The sequence below is a fragment of the Serinus canaria genome, chromosome 19, assembly GCF_022539315.1.
Source record: "Serinus canaria isolate serCan28SL12 chromosome 19, serCan2020, whole genome shotgun sequence".
NCBI classification, from domain to species: Eukaryota; Metazoa; Chordata; class Aves; order Passeriformes; family Fringillidae; genus Serinus; species Serinus canaria.
In genome coordinates, this window is record NC_066332.1 from 4,950,599 (window position 1) to 4,966,619 (window position 16,021).

At 48.0% G+C, this 16,021-nt stretch overlaps 1 protein-coding gene across 4 annotated transcripts in view; it reads left to right on the plus strand.

Moving 5' to 3' along the window:
- The window catches only part of MYO1C (myosin IC), a 50,032-nt gene extending 34,300 nt beyond the window's left edge, over positions 1-15,732 (plus strand). For all 4 annotated transcript variants that reach the window (XM_050981601.1, XM_050981599.1, XM_050981602.1 and 1 more), the window contains exons 4-32: positions 1,192-1,390; positions 2,265-2,345; positions 3,007-3,186; positions 3,380-3,478; positions 3,698-3,811; positions 4,287-4,358; positions 4,583-4,706; positions 4,919-4,997; positions 5,626-5,731; positions 6,038-6,118; positions 6,455-6,546; positions 7,094-7,188; positions 7,323-7,369; positions 7,605-7,685; positions 7,844-7,949; positions 8,435-8,552; positions 8,757-8,870; positions 9,034-9,110; positions 9,219-9,287; positions 9,512-9,596; positions 9,793-9,952; positions 10,675-10,758; positions 11,820-11,913; positions 12,025-12,080; positions 12,501-12,636; positions 13,140-13,210; positions 13,455-13,552; positions 13,724-13,823; positions 14,335-15,732. In XM_050981601.1, coding sequence (XP_050837558.1) covers positions 1,192-1,390; positions 2,265-2,345; positions 3,007-3,186; positions 3,380-3,478; positions 3,698-3,811; positions 4,287-4,358; positions 4,583-4,706; positions 4,919-4,997; positions 5,626-5,731; positions 6,038-6,118; positions 6,455-6,546; positions 7,094-7,188; positions 7,323-7,369; positions 7,605-7,685; positions 7,844-7,949; positions 8,435-8,552; positions 8,757-8,870; positions 9,034-9,110; positions 9,219-9,287; positions 9,512-9,596; positions 9,793-9,952; positions 10,675-10,758; positions 11,820-11,913; positions 12,025-12,080; positions 12,501-12,636; positions 13,140-13,210; positions 13,455-13,552; positions 13,724-13,823; positions 14,335-14,361 — 2,845 coding nt within the window. In that variant the 3' untranslated portion in view covers positions 14,362-15,732. The remainder of the gene's footprint in view (positions 1-1,191; positions 1,391-2,264; positions 2,346-3,006; positions 3,187-3,379; positions 3,479-3,697; positions 3,812-4,286; positions 4,359-4,582; positions 4,707-4,918; positions 4,998-5,625; positions 5,732-6,037; positions 6,119-6,454; positions 6,547-7,093; positions 7,189-7,322; positions 7,370-7,604; positions 7,686-7,843; positions 7,950-8,434; positions 8,553-8,756; positions 8,871-9,033; positions 9,111-9,218; positions 9,288-9,511; positions 9,597-9,792; positions 9,953-10,674; positions 10,759-11,819; positions 11,914-12,024; positions 12,081-12,500; positions 12,637-13,139; positions 13,211-13,454; positions 13,553-13,723; positions 13,824-14,334) is intronic.
- Positions 15,733-16,021: the final 289 nt, after the last annotated feature.

The following is a 16,021-nucleotide window of genomic DNA, read 5'->3' on the forward strand; positions in this document are numbered from 1 at the left end:
TGTGGCCTGCAAATGGGACCATAAACATTTTTATTTCTGTGATTCTGTCTGTGCCTGCCTGCAGCTCTTGGGGCCATAAAGGCACAGGGGCCAGAGGCACTTCTTCAAATCCAAATTAAATCTGCATTTATTCAGCTGTTTTCCAAAAGACTCCAGAGGCAGAATCTGGATGGGAACAGAGGGACATGATGTATTTTGTGGGGTGAGTTGTGTTGCCAAGGGAGCTCATTGGTGTTGCCTTAGCACCAAGTATTAATAGACTGGAGAAGGCCACTGCTGTTATTTTGGTGTGATTACTTCTAATTAATAGCACAGCAGGAGAGTTTAAAAAAAAAGAAAAAAAAAAAGGAAAAAATGAAAATTTACAAAGCCAAGCTTCTAAAATGTTGTCAGGTGTGTGAAGAAGAAGAAGACAGGATATCTGCTTGCTCACCAGATGTGAGAGCTGAAAATGGTGTTAGGGAGGTTGTCCTTTCCTGTCCCCCTGAGCAGCTGTCACCATTGTCACTCATCCCCTGCTGCTCTCTGGTGCTGTGGGAGTGTGTGTGAGTGACTGGGTGGGAGATCCTGTCTGCTCACAGCACAGAAATGAAAGAAAAAGCAGCAAAGGAGGAAGAAGAAGGGCAGGGCCAAATTCAGTGCAGGGAATGGAAGTGGCTGCTGCTTGGGGCAGAGGGGACCTGCAGGATGCTCCTTAATCTGGGGTGGCTTTTCCAGCTCTTCCCACCACCCAAGAGAAGCTCAGGCAGCAAAATTCTGTTTGTGACCTTCTGAATGTGTCATCACCTAGAAGATAAGCAAGAAAAAATACCAGTGGAGAACGAGGTGTTTCCTGAGTGTAAAACTTTTCTGCCCTTTGGGACCGGGACAGAAAGAGAGAGGTCATGATGTTGAGAGATCATTTATATTTAGAAAAGCCAGTTCTGCACAATTTAGTCGACTTCAACCTATTTTTGTCAGGAAAAAAAAAAGTCAAAAGAACAGTCTTAAAGAATCAGACAGTTTGTGTGATGACCCTGCAGAAGGCTGGCTCGGTGGCTGAGGTGTGACCAGAGGTGTCAGTGCTGTCCTGTGCTGTCACCAGCGTGCAGGAGCTGTGATCTCACCCAGCCCACGGCCTGGGGCTGTTTTGGGGGCTGTCTCAGCCGGGATTTCTGGGCACACCCGCTGACCCCGGCTGTCCCCTCCCAGCTACGCCATCGCGGACAACTCGTACCGCTCGCTGCGCACCGAGAGGAGGGACCAGTGCATCCTCATCTCGGGGGAGAGCGGCGCCGGCAAGACCGAGGCCACCAAGAAGATCCTGCAGTACTACGCTGTCACCTGCCCCGCCAGCCAGCAGGTCGAGACCGTCAAGGACCGGCTGCTGCAGTCCAACCCCGTCCTGGAGGTACCTCCCACCGACGGGATGCTGGCCCTGGGAACGCTCCCGGTGCCACAGCGTGTCCTGGGAATGCCCTGTGGGCACATCACCGGGGAATCCTGCCCTGATTCCTGGCCAAAGCACTCCTGGCCCTTCCCAGGAAGGGACCAGGAGCAGCTGTGGCACGGGTGGGATTTGGGGACAGAGGGGATTTGGTGTGGGAAGAGCTCTGGGACACTGCAGGACTGCAAAGAGACACATCCCAGTGGGCAGCTCAAACTGGCTGGGCTCATTTTCTGGTGCTGTGGTGTCCTCTAGTGTCCAGCCCTGGCTGTGTGCAGTGCCCTGAGACATCCCTGTGCCCTGAGATATCCTTGTGTCCCTGTGCCCTGTATCCATCCGTGTGTCCCTGTACCCATGTGTCCCTGTGCCCTGTACCCCTGTGCCCTAAGATGTCCCTCTGTCCCTGTGCCATTTCCCTGTGCCCTGAGATGTCCCTGTGTCCCTGTGCCCTGTGTCCCTGTGCCATTTCCCTGTGCCCTGAGATGTCCCTGTGCTCTGTGTCCCAGGAAAGGTGAGCTCCCAGCAGCCCCTCTGGCAGTGAGCTGTGACCAATGACTGTGGGCACACAGGGAAAGGCTGTCAGATGTGACATTTGTTGTCAGCAGTGGACTGGCATTAAAATCAGCTTGCAGGGGGGTGGAAGTGTTTTCAGAGGATGTTCCATCTGCACTGCTTGCACAGGGTGTAAAGATCAGCCTTAGAATTCAGGGAGAAATCTGTTTCCTTCTGGGTTTCCAGGAAGGAAAATCCTGGGCTGTAAGTAAATAACTGACAGCTTCACCCAAGTGTTTATAAATAATCTGACTTGAATTTAATCTGAATTTAATTTTCATTTCAGGCCTTTGGAAATGCAAAAACCCTTCGGAATGACAACTCCAGTCGGTTTGGGAAGTACATGGATGTGCAGTTTGATTACAGGGTAACTTGGAATCTGCTTTATATGTCAGGACTGGTCCCAGTTTAGGAGCTCTCTGTGTTCCTGTATTGTTGTGTGTGTAGTGAGTGCTTTGCATTTCCTTGGTGACAGCCTAAGCAGAGCCTGTGGTAGCAATGTTTGGGTCCAGAGGTTTTATGGCACTCACTCTCCTTTCATTCCTCCCCTATTTCTCTGTACAAGGAGACACTGAGACCAAACCCTTTTATTTCTGGGGTATTTTATTTCTAGTGCTCTGTGCCAGTGGATACTCCCCAGGCAAATCCACATAAACCAGCTGAGAGTTCTGAAGATAATTCCTGTCCTGAGTAATTTTGCACAGAGTTTGTGCCCACTCTGATCCCAACTGCCCCACACCAGCAAGGTGGACACAGTGCAGGGGCTGAGGAGCTCAGCACTGCCATCCTTCAGGTCTCCTTTAATCCCTCCACACTCAGTTTTGGTGCTTTCCCTTTGTGGTGAATTCCCAGAAGGAGCTTTAGCACTCAAATCACCACCTGAAAATAGAGCTCGTGGCACAGAATGACATCACTCTGTTGGTTTTGTGGGATTTTGCTTCAGATCTGGTCTTTGAACAGACAATGAAGAAGCAGAAAGGTTTTCCTCTCTGTTGATGAACTCTTTCCACGTGTCTGGTTTGGTTTAGGGGGCTCCTGTTGGGGGCCACATCTTGAACTACCTCCTGGAGAAATCCCGAGTTGTGCACCAGAACCACGGCGAGAGGAACTTCCACATCTTCTACCAGCTGCTGGAGGGAGGGGAGGAGGACCTGCTGAGGAGGCTGGGCCTTGAGAAGAACCCACAGCAGTATCACTATTTAGTAAAGGTGATCATTAACTAGAATTCTTAAAATATTGTGTTACAGGGTTGGGATATCTCCAATTGACTTTGTAATTTCCTTCCCTCACTTCAAAAATAGCTCTGAGGTGACTGCTGTAAAAAGAAACACAATGCATTGAGCATGGATAATGTATCTTTGTTGATTATTTACTTATTTATATGAAGCTGTGTCTTTTTAGGGTCACTGTGCAAGGGTCAGCTCCATAAATGACAAAAATGAGTGGAAGATCATGAGGAGAGCCCTGTCTGTTATTGGCTTCAATGACAGTGAGGTGGAGGTGAGGTTTAGCAGCACAGATTTTCCTACTTTTAAGGATTTTTTTCTGCTTTGATTTTGGATTTCTGATTGAAATCAGTGAATCAAATCAGAGTGAATGTATTCCCCACAAAAATCCTGAAAAAGATACAAAATGCTCTCCTAAAAATTGAATTAACACAAAAACCTTGTTGTGTGTTCATTCCATCCTCCTGATCTCTGCCTGTTGCTCCCATGGCAGGATTTGCTGAGCATTGTGGCCAGTGTCCTGCACCTGGGGAATGTCCAGTTTGCTGCTGATGAGCAGGGGAATGCTCAGGTCACTACAGAGAATCAGATTAAATACCTGGCCAGGGTGAGTATCACCAGTGAGGGAGGTATTACAGGAAAGGCGAATTGTAGAGGATTCCTTACTTTGAGCTTAATATCATCATATAGTTTTAGACTGTGATTTTGAAGTTCTCATAAATTCAACTTTAATTTCACCTAAATAGAATGCAAATATTATCATCAAACCCATTTAATGCACAACTTCTCTATTTACCACCTGACCCACCCCTGCCTTGAGCTTTCCACCTTGGGGCAGTGAGGTAGGAACAGACTCTGGGGAAGAGTTTTAAAGCAAGAATCACCTCAGTGCCTTTGCTTGGTCACTTCCTTCCAGCCAATCCATTGGTTAGCTCATATCCCTGCCAGAAAGGAGGGGAGGGGAGGATTGATGCTGCAGAGTTGTTCAGTGTGAGTGGGAAGTAAAGGGTTGTTTCACTGGCTGGGATTTTAGGAAAATGGAATGTACAGCTCCATAAATTAATTGAATATCCTGCATGCAGCTGCTGGCAGTGGATGGCTCAGTTCTTCGGGATGCACTGATCCACAAGAAGATCATAGCAAAAGGGGAGGAGGTAAGAACAGGCCCTGGGGATTTGGGAGGCAAAGGGGATGCAGTGAATCAGCTCTGCCAGCTGCTCCCTCATCACCTCTCAGGAGGGTGGCACTGCAGGGATCCCACTGCTGATGGTCCAGCCACGAGCAGGATCCTTGGAGTGGCTGTTTAGTGATGATGAGTGAGGAAAAGGGGATCCCTTGGTTTGGGGGTGCTGAGTGCTTTGCTCTGCTCTGCCTGCAGCTGGTGAGTCCCCTGAACCTGGAGCAGGCAGCCTATGCCAGGGATGCCCTCGCCAAGGCCGTCTACGGCCGCACCTTCTCCTGGCTGGTCAGCAAGGTCAACAAATCCCTGGCTTACAAGGCAAGTGAACCCTCTGCTTGTTGAGATCCAGCCAAACGTGGCAGCAATTTCCAGATCTTTCAGCCTCAAAGCAAGTTCCATGCTTTCAGTCATTTCTCAATTCATTTGTAAATAATCTGATCCCAGTAAACGCTGGGATTTGATGATGGAGATCCAGGGATGGATCATAGCTGTGAGCAAATACCTACATTTGTTTTTTTGCTCTGTTGCAGGAAGAGAAGTTTCCAGGCTGGAGAAGTACAACAGTTCTAGGATTGCTGGACATCTATGGGTTTGAGGTTTTCCAGCACAACAGGTTTGTTTTGATAAATTCTGAGTTACATTATTCAGTTTATGATGTTTTTTCTCCCTTGTGAGGCAAGGTTTAATTCCATTTCTTAGTAAAAGAGGTGGCATTTAAATGTCAGGACATCAAGTGACAAACTGCTAATTACAGGGCTTCTAACACAACATCCAGCTAATAATTAGCATTTACAGCTATTAATGGTGCTGGTATTTGAAAAAAACTGTTGGGTTTTGGGTGTATTCATGCCTTACCTTGAGCTGTGCCTTTGTCCAGCTCTCCAGCCCAGGGGTGGCTGTTGTGACATCTTCCCATGGTGGTGACAAACCAGGGATGGGACTGGCAGAGTCTGGAACCTCCCTGGCAGGTAGCACTGAACCAAGACTCTCAGATTTGCAGTATTAGTGGGCCTTTATTCAAGGTTTTTGTGCTCTTCCATATTCCATTCTTCATGTCCATTTTTCCTTCCTTCTGGAACTCTTTGAGTTTCCCTAAATAATAAATTCACTAAAGTCATGCAGTCAGTAAATAAACACTTCACTAAAATCTATTTCTCTCCATTCACTGTATCCCTGCTGCTCCCACTGTCTGTACCTCCTTCTGTACAAACAGTGATTATTTTTCTGATTTTTCTTTGCAGCTTTGAGCAGTTTTGTATTAATTATTGCAATGAAAAGTTGCAGCAGCTCTTCATAGAGCTGACCCTGAAGTCAGAGCAGGAGGAGTACGAGTCCGAGGGCATCGCGGTAAGAGCCCAAATCCCCCTTCCCTCTCCTTGCAGAGATCCTGCCATGAGCTCCAAACCAAGGAATTAAAGAACTTCCCTTTTTCCCTTCATTTGGAAACCCTGGTAACTGTGTGAGACAGCTGGAAGTGAGTAATGCCATCCCAAGCTTTTAATAAAGGCAATGTTAGGAAAACAAATGTGATGAGTGAAAAAGCTTTGACAGAAAGATTGTTTAAATCAGATGTTCTCTGAAAAGTTCTGAAATTTACATTTCTTTTCCAGTCTAGAGTTGTTTTCACCTAAGTCTGATTTCTTGTCTTTGCAGTGGGAACCAGTTCAGTATTTCAATAACAAAATAATTTGTGATTTGGTGGAAGAGAAATTCAAAGGCATCATTTCTATTTTGGTGAGTTGAAAACATTTTTGAATGAAAAATTTCAGGCAGTGTAGTGGAAAACAAAGGGGAAAACTTGGGAAAAAAATCAGTTTATGTTGGAAGTGTTTGGTGGGAAGAGCAATAATACACAGAATAGTGACACCATTAAAAGTCATTGCATCACCTCCAGGGGCTCTGGGGAAAGCAGCTCCCAATCCAGGCAGTCTGGAAGGAGGGAAATATTCTTCTCAGCTCAAGAATTCTTCATTTATTGAGCTAAAAGTTGTTTATCTGTAGAAAGGCCAATCTGGAGGAGAGTTTCAGTGAGGCAGAGCCCAGAAATCCCTGGAATTTGTGTGTTTGTAGGATGAGGAATGTCTGAGACCTGGGGATGCCACAGACACGACATTCTTGGAGAAACTGGAGGAGACTGTGAAGAACCACCCTCATTTTCTCACGTGAGTGTTCCCTCAGCTGAGGGGTTCCAGTGAATAACATCCTCACTGTGCTGGGTCCCACATAAAAGATGATAATTTTCTTTTACAGAGAGATTAGATTGATATTTAAGATAATATAAAGTAGGTTGTCAACACAAAATGTCTGACTGAGCTTCAGAATGCAATTGGGGCAACAAAACTCTTGTTACTGACTCACCTCTCACCTTGCAGATTGTTTACTTCAGTTTTGGAGCTCCAAATGTCTGTTTATTCTGAATGTTCTGCTTTTGTTCTGAATGCTCTGTTTAGGATGTCTACATCTGATGTGCACACAGAACCAATCTGCCAGGAACACTGAAATTCCCCTTTTAATTAAACATAAATGCATTTATTGACACTTCTATGACGTGCTGGATGATAACTTCCTTTACCTGAAAACCCCCAAGTCCAGTTTGCATTCCTTGCTCACTGCTGCACAGTCCTGCTCCAGGACTGAATGTCCAGATGCTTTTTGAAGTGAATCCTGCAGGATTTTGTTTCTCCTGAAGGTTTTTTTCTCCCTCCCCAGGCACAAACTCGCTGACCAGAAGACGCGCAAGTCGCTGGGGCGGGAGGAGTTCCGGCTCTCGCACTACGCTGGGGATGTCACCTACAGTGTTGCAGGTAATACAGAAAAACCAAAAATCTGGGCCTTAAATACATCCCCACATCACTCGATCAACCAGAATAATTTCAAATCTCAAATCCCTGCCTTGAAGCCCCAGTGGAACAGCCTGAGTGCTTTGTTTTTCTTCCAGGTTTTCTAGATAAAAACAACGACCTTCTCTTCCGGAACCTGAAGGAGGTGAGTGTGGAGAGAGGAGTTTCCAGGACAGAATGAGGAGCTGGGTTTCAAATGAGGTGGCACCTGAGGGAAAGGATTCTTCCAGACTCCACCTGGAGGCTGTGTGTCCACAGGGCTGCGCTCTGAAAAGACTGATTGAGATCCCAGGGCTCATTTTGTTATTTTAAATAGTTTTGTCCTCAGGTTTCTCTGGTAGTCCTCTGTACTTCATCTCTGAAAACATCTCTCTCTGCAGACCATGTGCAACTCAGAGAACCCCATCATAAACCAGTGCTTCGATAGGACAGAGCTGACAGACAAAAAGAGACCTGAAACGGTGAGAACTCGAGAGCTGGAGGGGGCTGTGGCTGTTCCCTCTTTCTGAAACATGAACTCTCACATGATCCGAATGCAAACCCCTGATGTTGTATTCTGCTGGTTTGTAGCCAGCTCCAAGTCATCCCTTCATGTGCAATTTTCTCTTTTTTCTCCTAGGCAGCAACTCAGTTCAAAAACAGCCTCTCCAAACTCATGGAAATCCTGATGTCCAAAGAACCCTCCTACATTCGCTGCATGAAACCCAACGATGCCAAACAGGCTGGTATGGCCTTGGACAGAGGCAGAGCACTGCATCCCAGTCAGGGAGGCACAGAAAGGAGCCAAATGAAGATTTTGGGGTCATTTTGGGGCTGTGCCTGAGCTTCTGTAGGGAGGGGGTGGCAGTGCCAGCAGCCAGGAATCGCAGTGGGAGCACTGCTCTTGGGTAGGGGAAGGTGGGGGTTATAGTAAAGAATTATTCATCTGTAGAAATTCATTCTAATGACCTTATTCTCCCTCAGTTTTGGTTCCTCTGGGATGTTTTATGCATGGAGGAAAACTTCATTTTGGAGCTAAATAAAAATAATTTAAAAGGGATGGGAAGGGGGAAGGCAGAAGACACAAAATTGTGTGGGACTTGTGCTGTGAGGATTCATTGGAGTTTAAATATAATCCTGTGAGCTACAACCAGAGCTGAACATTTCCCTTCTGTGGAGCAAGGCCCAGCTGGGCACTGATTGTGTTTGTGCATTTCCATGCCCTGCCAAGACCGATTTGATGAAGTCCTGATCCGACACCAGGTGAAGTACCTGGGGCTGATGGAGAACCTCCGTGTGCGCAGGGCCGGCTTCGCCTACCGCAGGAAATACGAGGTGTTCCTGCAGAGGTGAAGCTGCTTTGGTATTCTGTCCTCTCCTCTCCCTCTCCCTGAGCTTCATCCCACTGCTGTTGAGGCTGGGAGCTGTTCTGAACAGCACAGGGGCAGCTTTACCACCTAGAGGGGTGGGAAGCTTGGGGTCCTTCCCTTGCCCCCCCTCCCTCCTTGGATTGCACTTCTCTCCCTAAGATTTTTTCTCCTGCCAATTCCCAGGTACAAATCCCTGTGTCCAGAGACGTGGCCCACGTGGGATGGGCGGCCCTACGATGGGGTGGCTGTGCTGGTGAAGCACCTTGGCTACAAACCAGAAGAATACAAAATGGGACGGTCAGTTCTGTGTTCTCACTTTGAGGTTATGAATCACTGCATGTCCCTGTTGTCCCTTTGAAATGAAGCTTCTCTAGATAATGGGGGAGGGAAAGATTACAGAGCCCAGAGGGGATGCCAAAAGCAAGTTGCTCCAAATGTAATTCTGCATTTCTATTTCCAGGACAAAGATTTTTATCCGCTTTCCCAAGACCTTGTTTGCCACAGAAGATGCTTTGGAAGTGAGGAAACAGAGTCTGGGTGAGGCACTCACACTTGCAGTGGATTTCTATTTTAAAAAGCTGAGTCTTTTTCTGCCCAAATGTGCTTGGTGGCAGTTACAAATTGCTGCTTTTCTTGCAATTCCAGCCACAAAAATGCAGGCGACGTGGAGAGGTTTCTACCGCCGGAAGAAATTCCTGACCATGAAACACTCAGGTATGAGAGACACACAAGGAGGGAGAGATGTTCCCCCAGCAGCTCCCACAGCAATTCCCAACCTTTTACTGACATTTATCCCACATATCACATTATTAAAAACTCATATTCTTGCCCCCATGCCCCACTGAAAGCTGGTTATTTCCAGAGTGGGTTTTCCGGAGTATTTTTGGTGCCAGTTTTGTGAAGGAGCTCTCTTAATGCAAAATCTTTGTTATTTTTAGCCATCACCATCCAGTCCTGGTGGAGGGGAACCCTGGGACGCCGAAAAGCTGCCAAGAGGAAATGGGCAGTGGAGACAATCAGGAGGTGTGTGAAGAGCAGCCCAAGCCCTCAGACATCACATTCCTTAACAATAAGATGCTAAAAAGAAACTTTCTTGCCACTACAGAGTTTTTTTAAAATAAATTACAACTATTAAATAAAGCCCAGGAAATAGAACCTTTACATACCACTAACTTGGATGACTTTTTAAATTTCCTGACAATATTTTCCACTCCCCCAGGTTCATTAAAGGCTTCATTTACCGGAACCACCCGCGGTGCCCAGAGAACGAGTATTTCCTGGATTACATCCGATTCTCCTTCCTCATGAACCTCAAGAGGAACTTACCAAAAAATGTCTTGGACAAATCATGGCCAACTCCTCCCCCATCACTCTGTGAGGTGGGAATGGGATGTGGGAGGGGAATCCAGGCCTAGAGGATTGCAGCTTCTTGGAGTGTGGTGCTGTTGCAACATCATTTCCTCCTGGGCTTCTCATCCATTTCTGAACTTTAATTTTTCTCTAAACAAATTCAGTTCCCTCTGTTTCTGTTATTATCCTGCATCTGCTTGAATTGGTTTATATGCTCAAAACAAAATATTGCGGAAATCTCAGTTACCTTATCCAAAGAACTGTTTGGGTTGAAGGTACAGCTGGAAGGAAGGAAGGGCACAGCAGTGCAGAGAGGAGGGATCCTGGCGTTTATTCCCCATTCTAAGGCAGCTGGAGAAGTCCCAGGGCAAACCCTCATAGAGAAAGGCAAACAATCAACTACTCAGTATTTAATTCTTGGTCAGGAAACAGCTTTTTAAGCCAGCAGTGCATTTTCTGCAGTTGCTGCTGCTCTGTTTGGTTTGTCAGTGGCTCTGGGCTGTTGGATGTGTCCCTGTTGGATGTGTCCCTGTTGGATGTGTCCCTAGGGGTTTGTCAGTGGTTCTGGGCTGAGTTTTCGTCCCTGTTGGGTTTGCCCCTCTCAAGTTTCATCCTCTTGGGTTTATCAGTGATCTCTAGACTGTTGGGTGTTTGTCCCTGTGGGGTTTGTCAGAGGTTCTGGGCTGTTGGGGCTCTGTCCCTGTGGGTTTGTCCCCAGCTCTGACTGTCCCCTGTCCCATGCTCCCCGCAGGCGTCGCAGCTCCTGCGCAGGCTCTGCATGCAGAACATGGTCTGGACCTACTGCAAAAGGATCAGCCCCGAGTGGAAGCAGCAGGTACAGGGCATCTTTGCAGGGCTTCCCTGACACTGCCAAGGGCAGAACTCAGGGAAAGGAGGAGAGGAGCAGCTGAGGGGAGGGCCAGGCCCTGCCCTGGGCCTCAGGGCAGCAGTGGGGAGTGGCAGGGCTGTGAATTTCTGCTTTCTGGGTGCCACAGGAACAGTGTCACTGATCTGGGTTTAGGTTAGACTCAAAACACTAAAAGCCTGGAATGTGCACAGAAGAGACCCCATTCTATACATATTTCAATAGATACTATTTAAACAGGCTGTGGAGACAAGCCCCCACATAATTTCTCTATTGAAAAGCCCTGCTACTCTGCCCATGGAAGCTAAAAATATAAGAAGCTGCATTATTCTGCCTGTACCATGTAAAGTAGAGAGTAAGAATCCTGCAGACACAAACCCAGTCATTTTCTAAACAGAGAAGTTAGAGGAACCATTTCAGCTGCTCTGTTGTAGCTAAAAAGAATAAAAATGATACTGAGATTTGATTCATCTCATGGAAAGGTAGGGGGAGGGAGTTTTTGTATTAAAAAAAAGCTCAGTAAAAGAGACAGAATAGGAGATGTTGGCTGTAACTGCCATGAAGGTTTTTCATTGCACCATTTCTCACCTTCTGCAGTGCATGGACACCTGGAATGAGAGGCTGAGCCTGTGATTAGGGACATGGGATTAACTCAGCTCAGCAGCTGCTTTCCCCCAGCAAACCAGACTCACTGCTAAGGAGCCTCTTTTATCCCCATTGTCCCTGTAAATCATCCCAGGTGCCTTGTCCTGTGTCACAGCCTTGGCCCCAGGTACAGCAGGGGGGATTTCCCACTTTCCCAGTCCCTGGTTTGTTCTTGGAGCAAAGGAGCCCAGGGCTCAGGTCACTGACAGGGGCTGGAGCTCTGCCACCTCCAGGGACTGAAAGTTTAGGGTGACTCCTCATCCAAACAGGAACTAAATTATGACTGCTAATAGAACCACAAAGGGAACATCTCTTCTAACACAGACCTATCTTTTTAATGAGGAGAAATTTTACACTAAATAAGAACACTTCTTTTGTCCTTGCAGCTGGAACAAAAAGTAATTGCCAGTGAGATATTCAAGGGTAAAAAAGACAATTATCCTCAGAGTGTTCCCAGGCTCTTCATCAACACTCGATTGGGTGAGTGGGGCTGCCAAGTTTACCAGGAGGAGGGAAGGGGGGGATTAATGAACTCTCTTCTTGCTGGAAATTCCTTTCTGACCCCCCCCCACCTCTTTGGTTTTAATACAGGTAGAGAAGAAATAAATGCTAAAGTCCTTCAGGCATTAGAAAATGAAGCACTTAAGGTGAGAGATGTCAAGCTTTTGTCAAGCTCCCAGTTACTCAGCAGGAGGCCAAATTATATTTCTGGAGAAATTACAGCAAGAATTTTACATTACATTAAGCTTGTAATACTTTTGAGGACAGTCTGGGAAGAATTGATGGATTAGAAACTGGAGACTTGGGCAGTTTAATGATGGCAATTAAGAATTGAATGGGTTACAGCTGGAGGGGAAGGGGGAAACCCCCCAGAGTGCCACCAAACCTGGGTGTCCCAGTCCCCAGGCAGGGCAGCCACCAGGGTGTGTCCAGAGCTGCTCTGGGGCAGTGAGGAAGTTCTGGCACAGAGAATTTTCTGCATTCCTGGTTTCCCAAGCCCTGGTTGGAGCCTGGTAGGGGCTGGCAGTGCCCCAGGTGGGCTCTGGCCCTGCTCACTCGTGTTTCAGTATGCAGTGCCCGTGGTCAAGTACGACAGGAAGGGCTACAAGGCGAGGGCACGGCAGCTGCTGCTGACCCAGAGCTCGGCCATCGTGGTGGAGGAGTCCAAGATCAAGCAGCGCATCGACTACTCCAACCTGACAGGTGGGAATGGCACTGGGATGGGGCTGGGCCCTCCCCTGACCCTGCTCCTCAGCTGCACTTTAGTGTCTACCACCACAAACTCCAGTTTGTCTTTGTCCTGGACAAAAACAGGATGAGCTGATCTTGGCAAGCATTTTAGTATCTTGAAATTGCATTTTTCTAAAATGAAGCTCCATAAAATGTCACCAAAATGACTCAATGAGTCTCCCTCAACCCTCCCTGGGTGATTTCCCAGTTGCAAGGTCTGGCCATGGGGGAGTTGCACCATTCCTGCACAGCAGCTGCCTGAGCCACTGCTGCACCTTTTGGCCCTTGGAATATCTGACGGGGGGGAAACTGCTGACCCTGCTGCAGTGTGGGCCCTGCAGCCTTGGGCTATTGCCTGTCCCCTCAGCCCCCTGCAGCCTCCCAGTGTGCTGCCTGGGAACAGTTGCTGCATTCCTGGAGAGGCTGTGAGCCCTCCCCAGTCCAGGCAGTGCAGTGATGCTCCTGTCTCTCCCCAGGCATCTCTGTCAGCAGCCTGAGCGACAACTTGTTTGTGCTGCATGTGCACTGTGAGGACAACAAGCAGAAGGTACTGGGGGCTCATCCCTCCCTCCTCCAGGGAGCACATCCAGCTGGGAGGAGGGGGTGACAAAATGACAGGGATGTGACTTTGTGCCAGCTCTTTCACTGGTATTTCCCTGCATTCCTTGCTGGGGCTCAGCAGGGCTTTTTTGCCCCCTCTGGTGCCGTCCCTGTCCCTGTCCCTATCAGCAGGGTAGTTTTGGTGCAGTGACACCAAAGCCATGATCCTAAAGCATGAACTCTCCTCCCAGGGTGATGTTGTCCTGCAGAGTGACCATGTGATTGAGACACTGACAAAAACAGCCATTCTGGCCAACAAAATCAACAATGTCAACATCAACCAGGGCAGGTGAGTGACACCAGGGCCCTGCCCCAGCTCTGCTTGTGCCTGTAAACCCAAATGTACCCAATCCATCTCAGCCAAGGCTCCAGAGCACATCTGCTGCAGCTCTGTTAACACCCAGCTCCTGGAAAGTCCCACATGCTCACCAGGGCTGTTCTGACCCTTTGCTCTTCACAGCATAAAGTTCACAGTGGGACAAGGCAAAGAAGGGATCATTGACTTCATCTCGGGATCAGAACTGCTCATAGCTAAAGCCAAGAACGGGCATCTAACAGTGGTGAGTGTGGGCTGGGGATCACTTACCCTGGATCCAAACCAGCATTCTGGCATGGGACACAGGCCAGGGGATGTTCCTGCCCTGCTATCCCAGCCTTTCCCCTAGTTGGAGCTGGGCACAGGACTCCTGCAGCCCTCAGGGGCTGCCAAACTCACACTCAGCAAGGAACTGTCCTCACTTTTTATTTCCACCTCCCAAGACTCATTTACTTCATAGCAAATCAAATTTTAGATACATTTAAAAATTCGAACAAAATCCTCTTCCCTTCTCAGCTTGTTTGTGGTGATCCTGGCAGTCAGATCAGCTCCACAGATGATTTATGCTGTCAGACCCAAGCTTACTCAGAAATAAATCCAGCACAAACCCAGACTGCACTGACAACCCCTTCCAGCAGAGCTGAGAGCTCCCATTTGGACCAGAGGGCTGCCCCTCACAGCAGCCTCAGCATGCTCAGGAATTAAAACTTCTGCAGCATTCTGAGCACACTTTCAAACCTGTCCTTCTCCTGCAGGTTGCTCCTCGGTTGAATTCCCGATGATGAAAAATTCCCTGCTCCAGGACCTTCCCCTCCACAGACTTGGCTGAACGTTGCTCCCAGCAAACCTTCCCTTCCTTGCTTTGCTCTTTCTGTTACTACCAAAGACCTGCACTTTCAGAACAACCACAAAATACATCCTTGCTCTCTTGTCTTACTCTCAAAGTCCCAGACAAAGGCCTTCTCCTCTCTTCCTTCCCTGACTGAACGTGGGATCCAGCACAGCTCAGGACCTTCAGCTGGGCATGGAGGAAGAGTTTAAGCCCTGATGGAAATGACCAAAATTTGTGCTTGTCATCACCAAAAAAAAGCACAACCAGAAAACAAGTAACTCTGCTGCTTTCTCAGCCAAATCACTGAAATGCCAAACTTTGTATTCAGAATATTTTATGAAGAATTTTGCTCGGAGATGTTTTAATGCTTTGTGTTACAAATATAGTGAAGCCATATTGTGTAAATGAGTAAAACCTGTAAATACTTTATAGCCAAGGATGAGATGCACTACGAGAGATGGAGTTGATGTGGAAATTTTATGTTTTAGGTTTGAAATTTTTGTTGGTTTTAGTTTATGGTTACAAGGTATAACCTGAAAAACCCATGATGTAACTTCACTGATCAGGAACCAGAGACTTTTATCTTTTTTTGAAGTCAGCTGTCCCATTTCTTGCTCTATTTTTATACCATAGGAATTTTTCATATCCACACAAACACAACGTAATACAAACTGCAGAGGTTACCACTGCTCTGGGCTGGCCATGGGATGAATGTGAGCTTCCCCCACTACCCTTCTTCTGCGAGTCCCCACTGCCCCTTGCCCACACAGCTCCGCAGGCTCAGAGCAGCACCTTCAGGAAAAATGGCTTTTCCTCTTGTTCCATAACTGGAAGTCTGACTCCCACAGTATTTATACCAGTGCCTCAGTGCTGCCTTACCAGGGAGGGCTGGGCACTGCTGCTGCCCCACAGCTTCAGGGACATGGGGGGTAGGTGCTGGCTGCAGCACAGCTTCCTCCTCAGCACCTTCCTTTAACCCAAACACCTGCAGGGTGCAGGGCTGCATGGGGAATTCCTGCTGCATCCATGGCACAGCTCCACAGCCCTGTGCATCCTGCCCTACCTGCCTTAGACACCCCTCCCTGCCATCCTGCTGCAGCCACAGCCAGCCCTGACTGCCTCTCACCCACTGCTGCCTCTCTCATAGCCTCAGCTCCCTCTCCTGCTCTGGTTCCTGACACAATGCCATGGTCCAGCCCTGCTCCTGGCTGGAATGTGGGATACACTGCAGGCCATCCCCAGATGTGCTCAGAGCACGCTGCAGATGTTGGTGTATAACCTCTGCCAGACAACGCTGAATAAATTTTTACAAAAAAAACAACCTCCCTTGTCTTTGGTGCCGTTTCCTTACGTGGTTTGGGGGGAGGCTGACCCCAGCCCCAGCTCTGTGTCCATTCCAAGGAGCAGGTTATCCCAGCAGAGCAGATAACCTGTGTCCTTTCTCTCCACCTATGGAACTGCACTGGCTGAGAGCTGGAACAGCAGATGAGAGGAATTCACCAACCATTTCCCAGGGATTTATACAGGGAAAGACTGGATAAAAGGGCTGCTCCCAGCAGCACAACTCACGCTCAGACCAAATCTTCCTTAGCTCCTGTCTGAAGAACAAG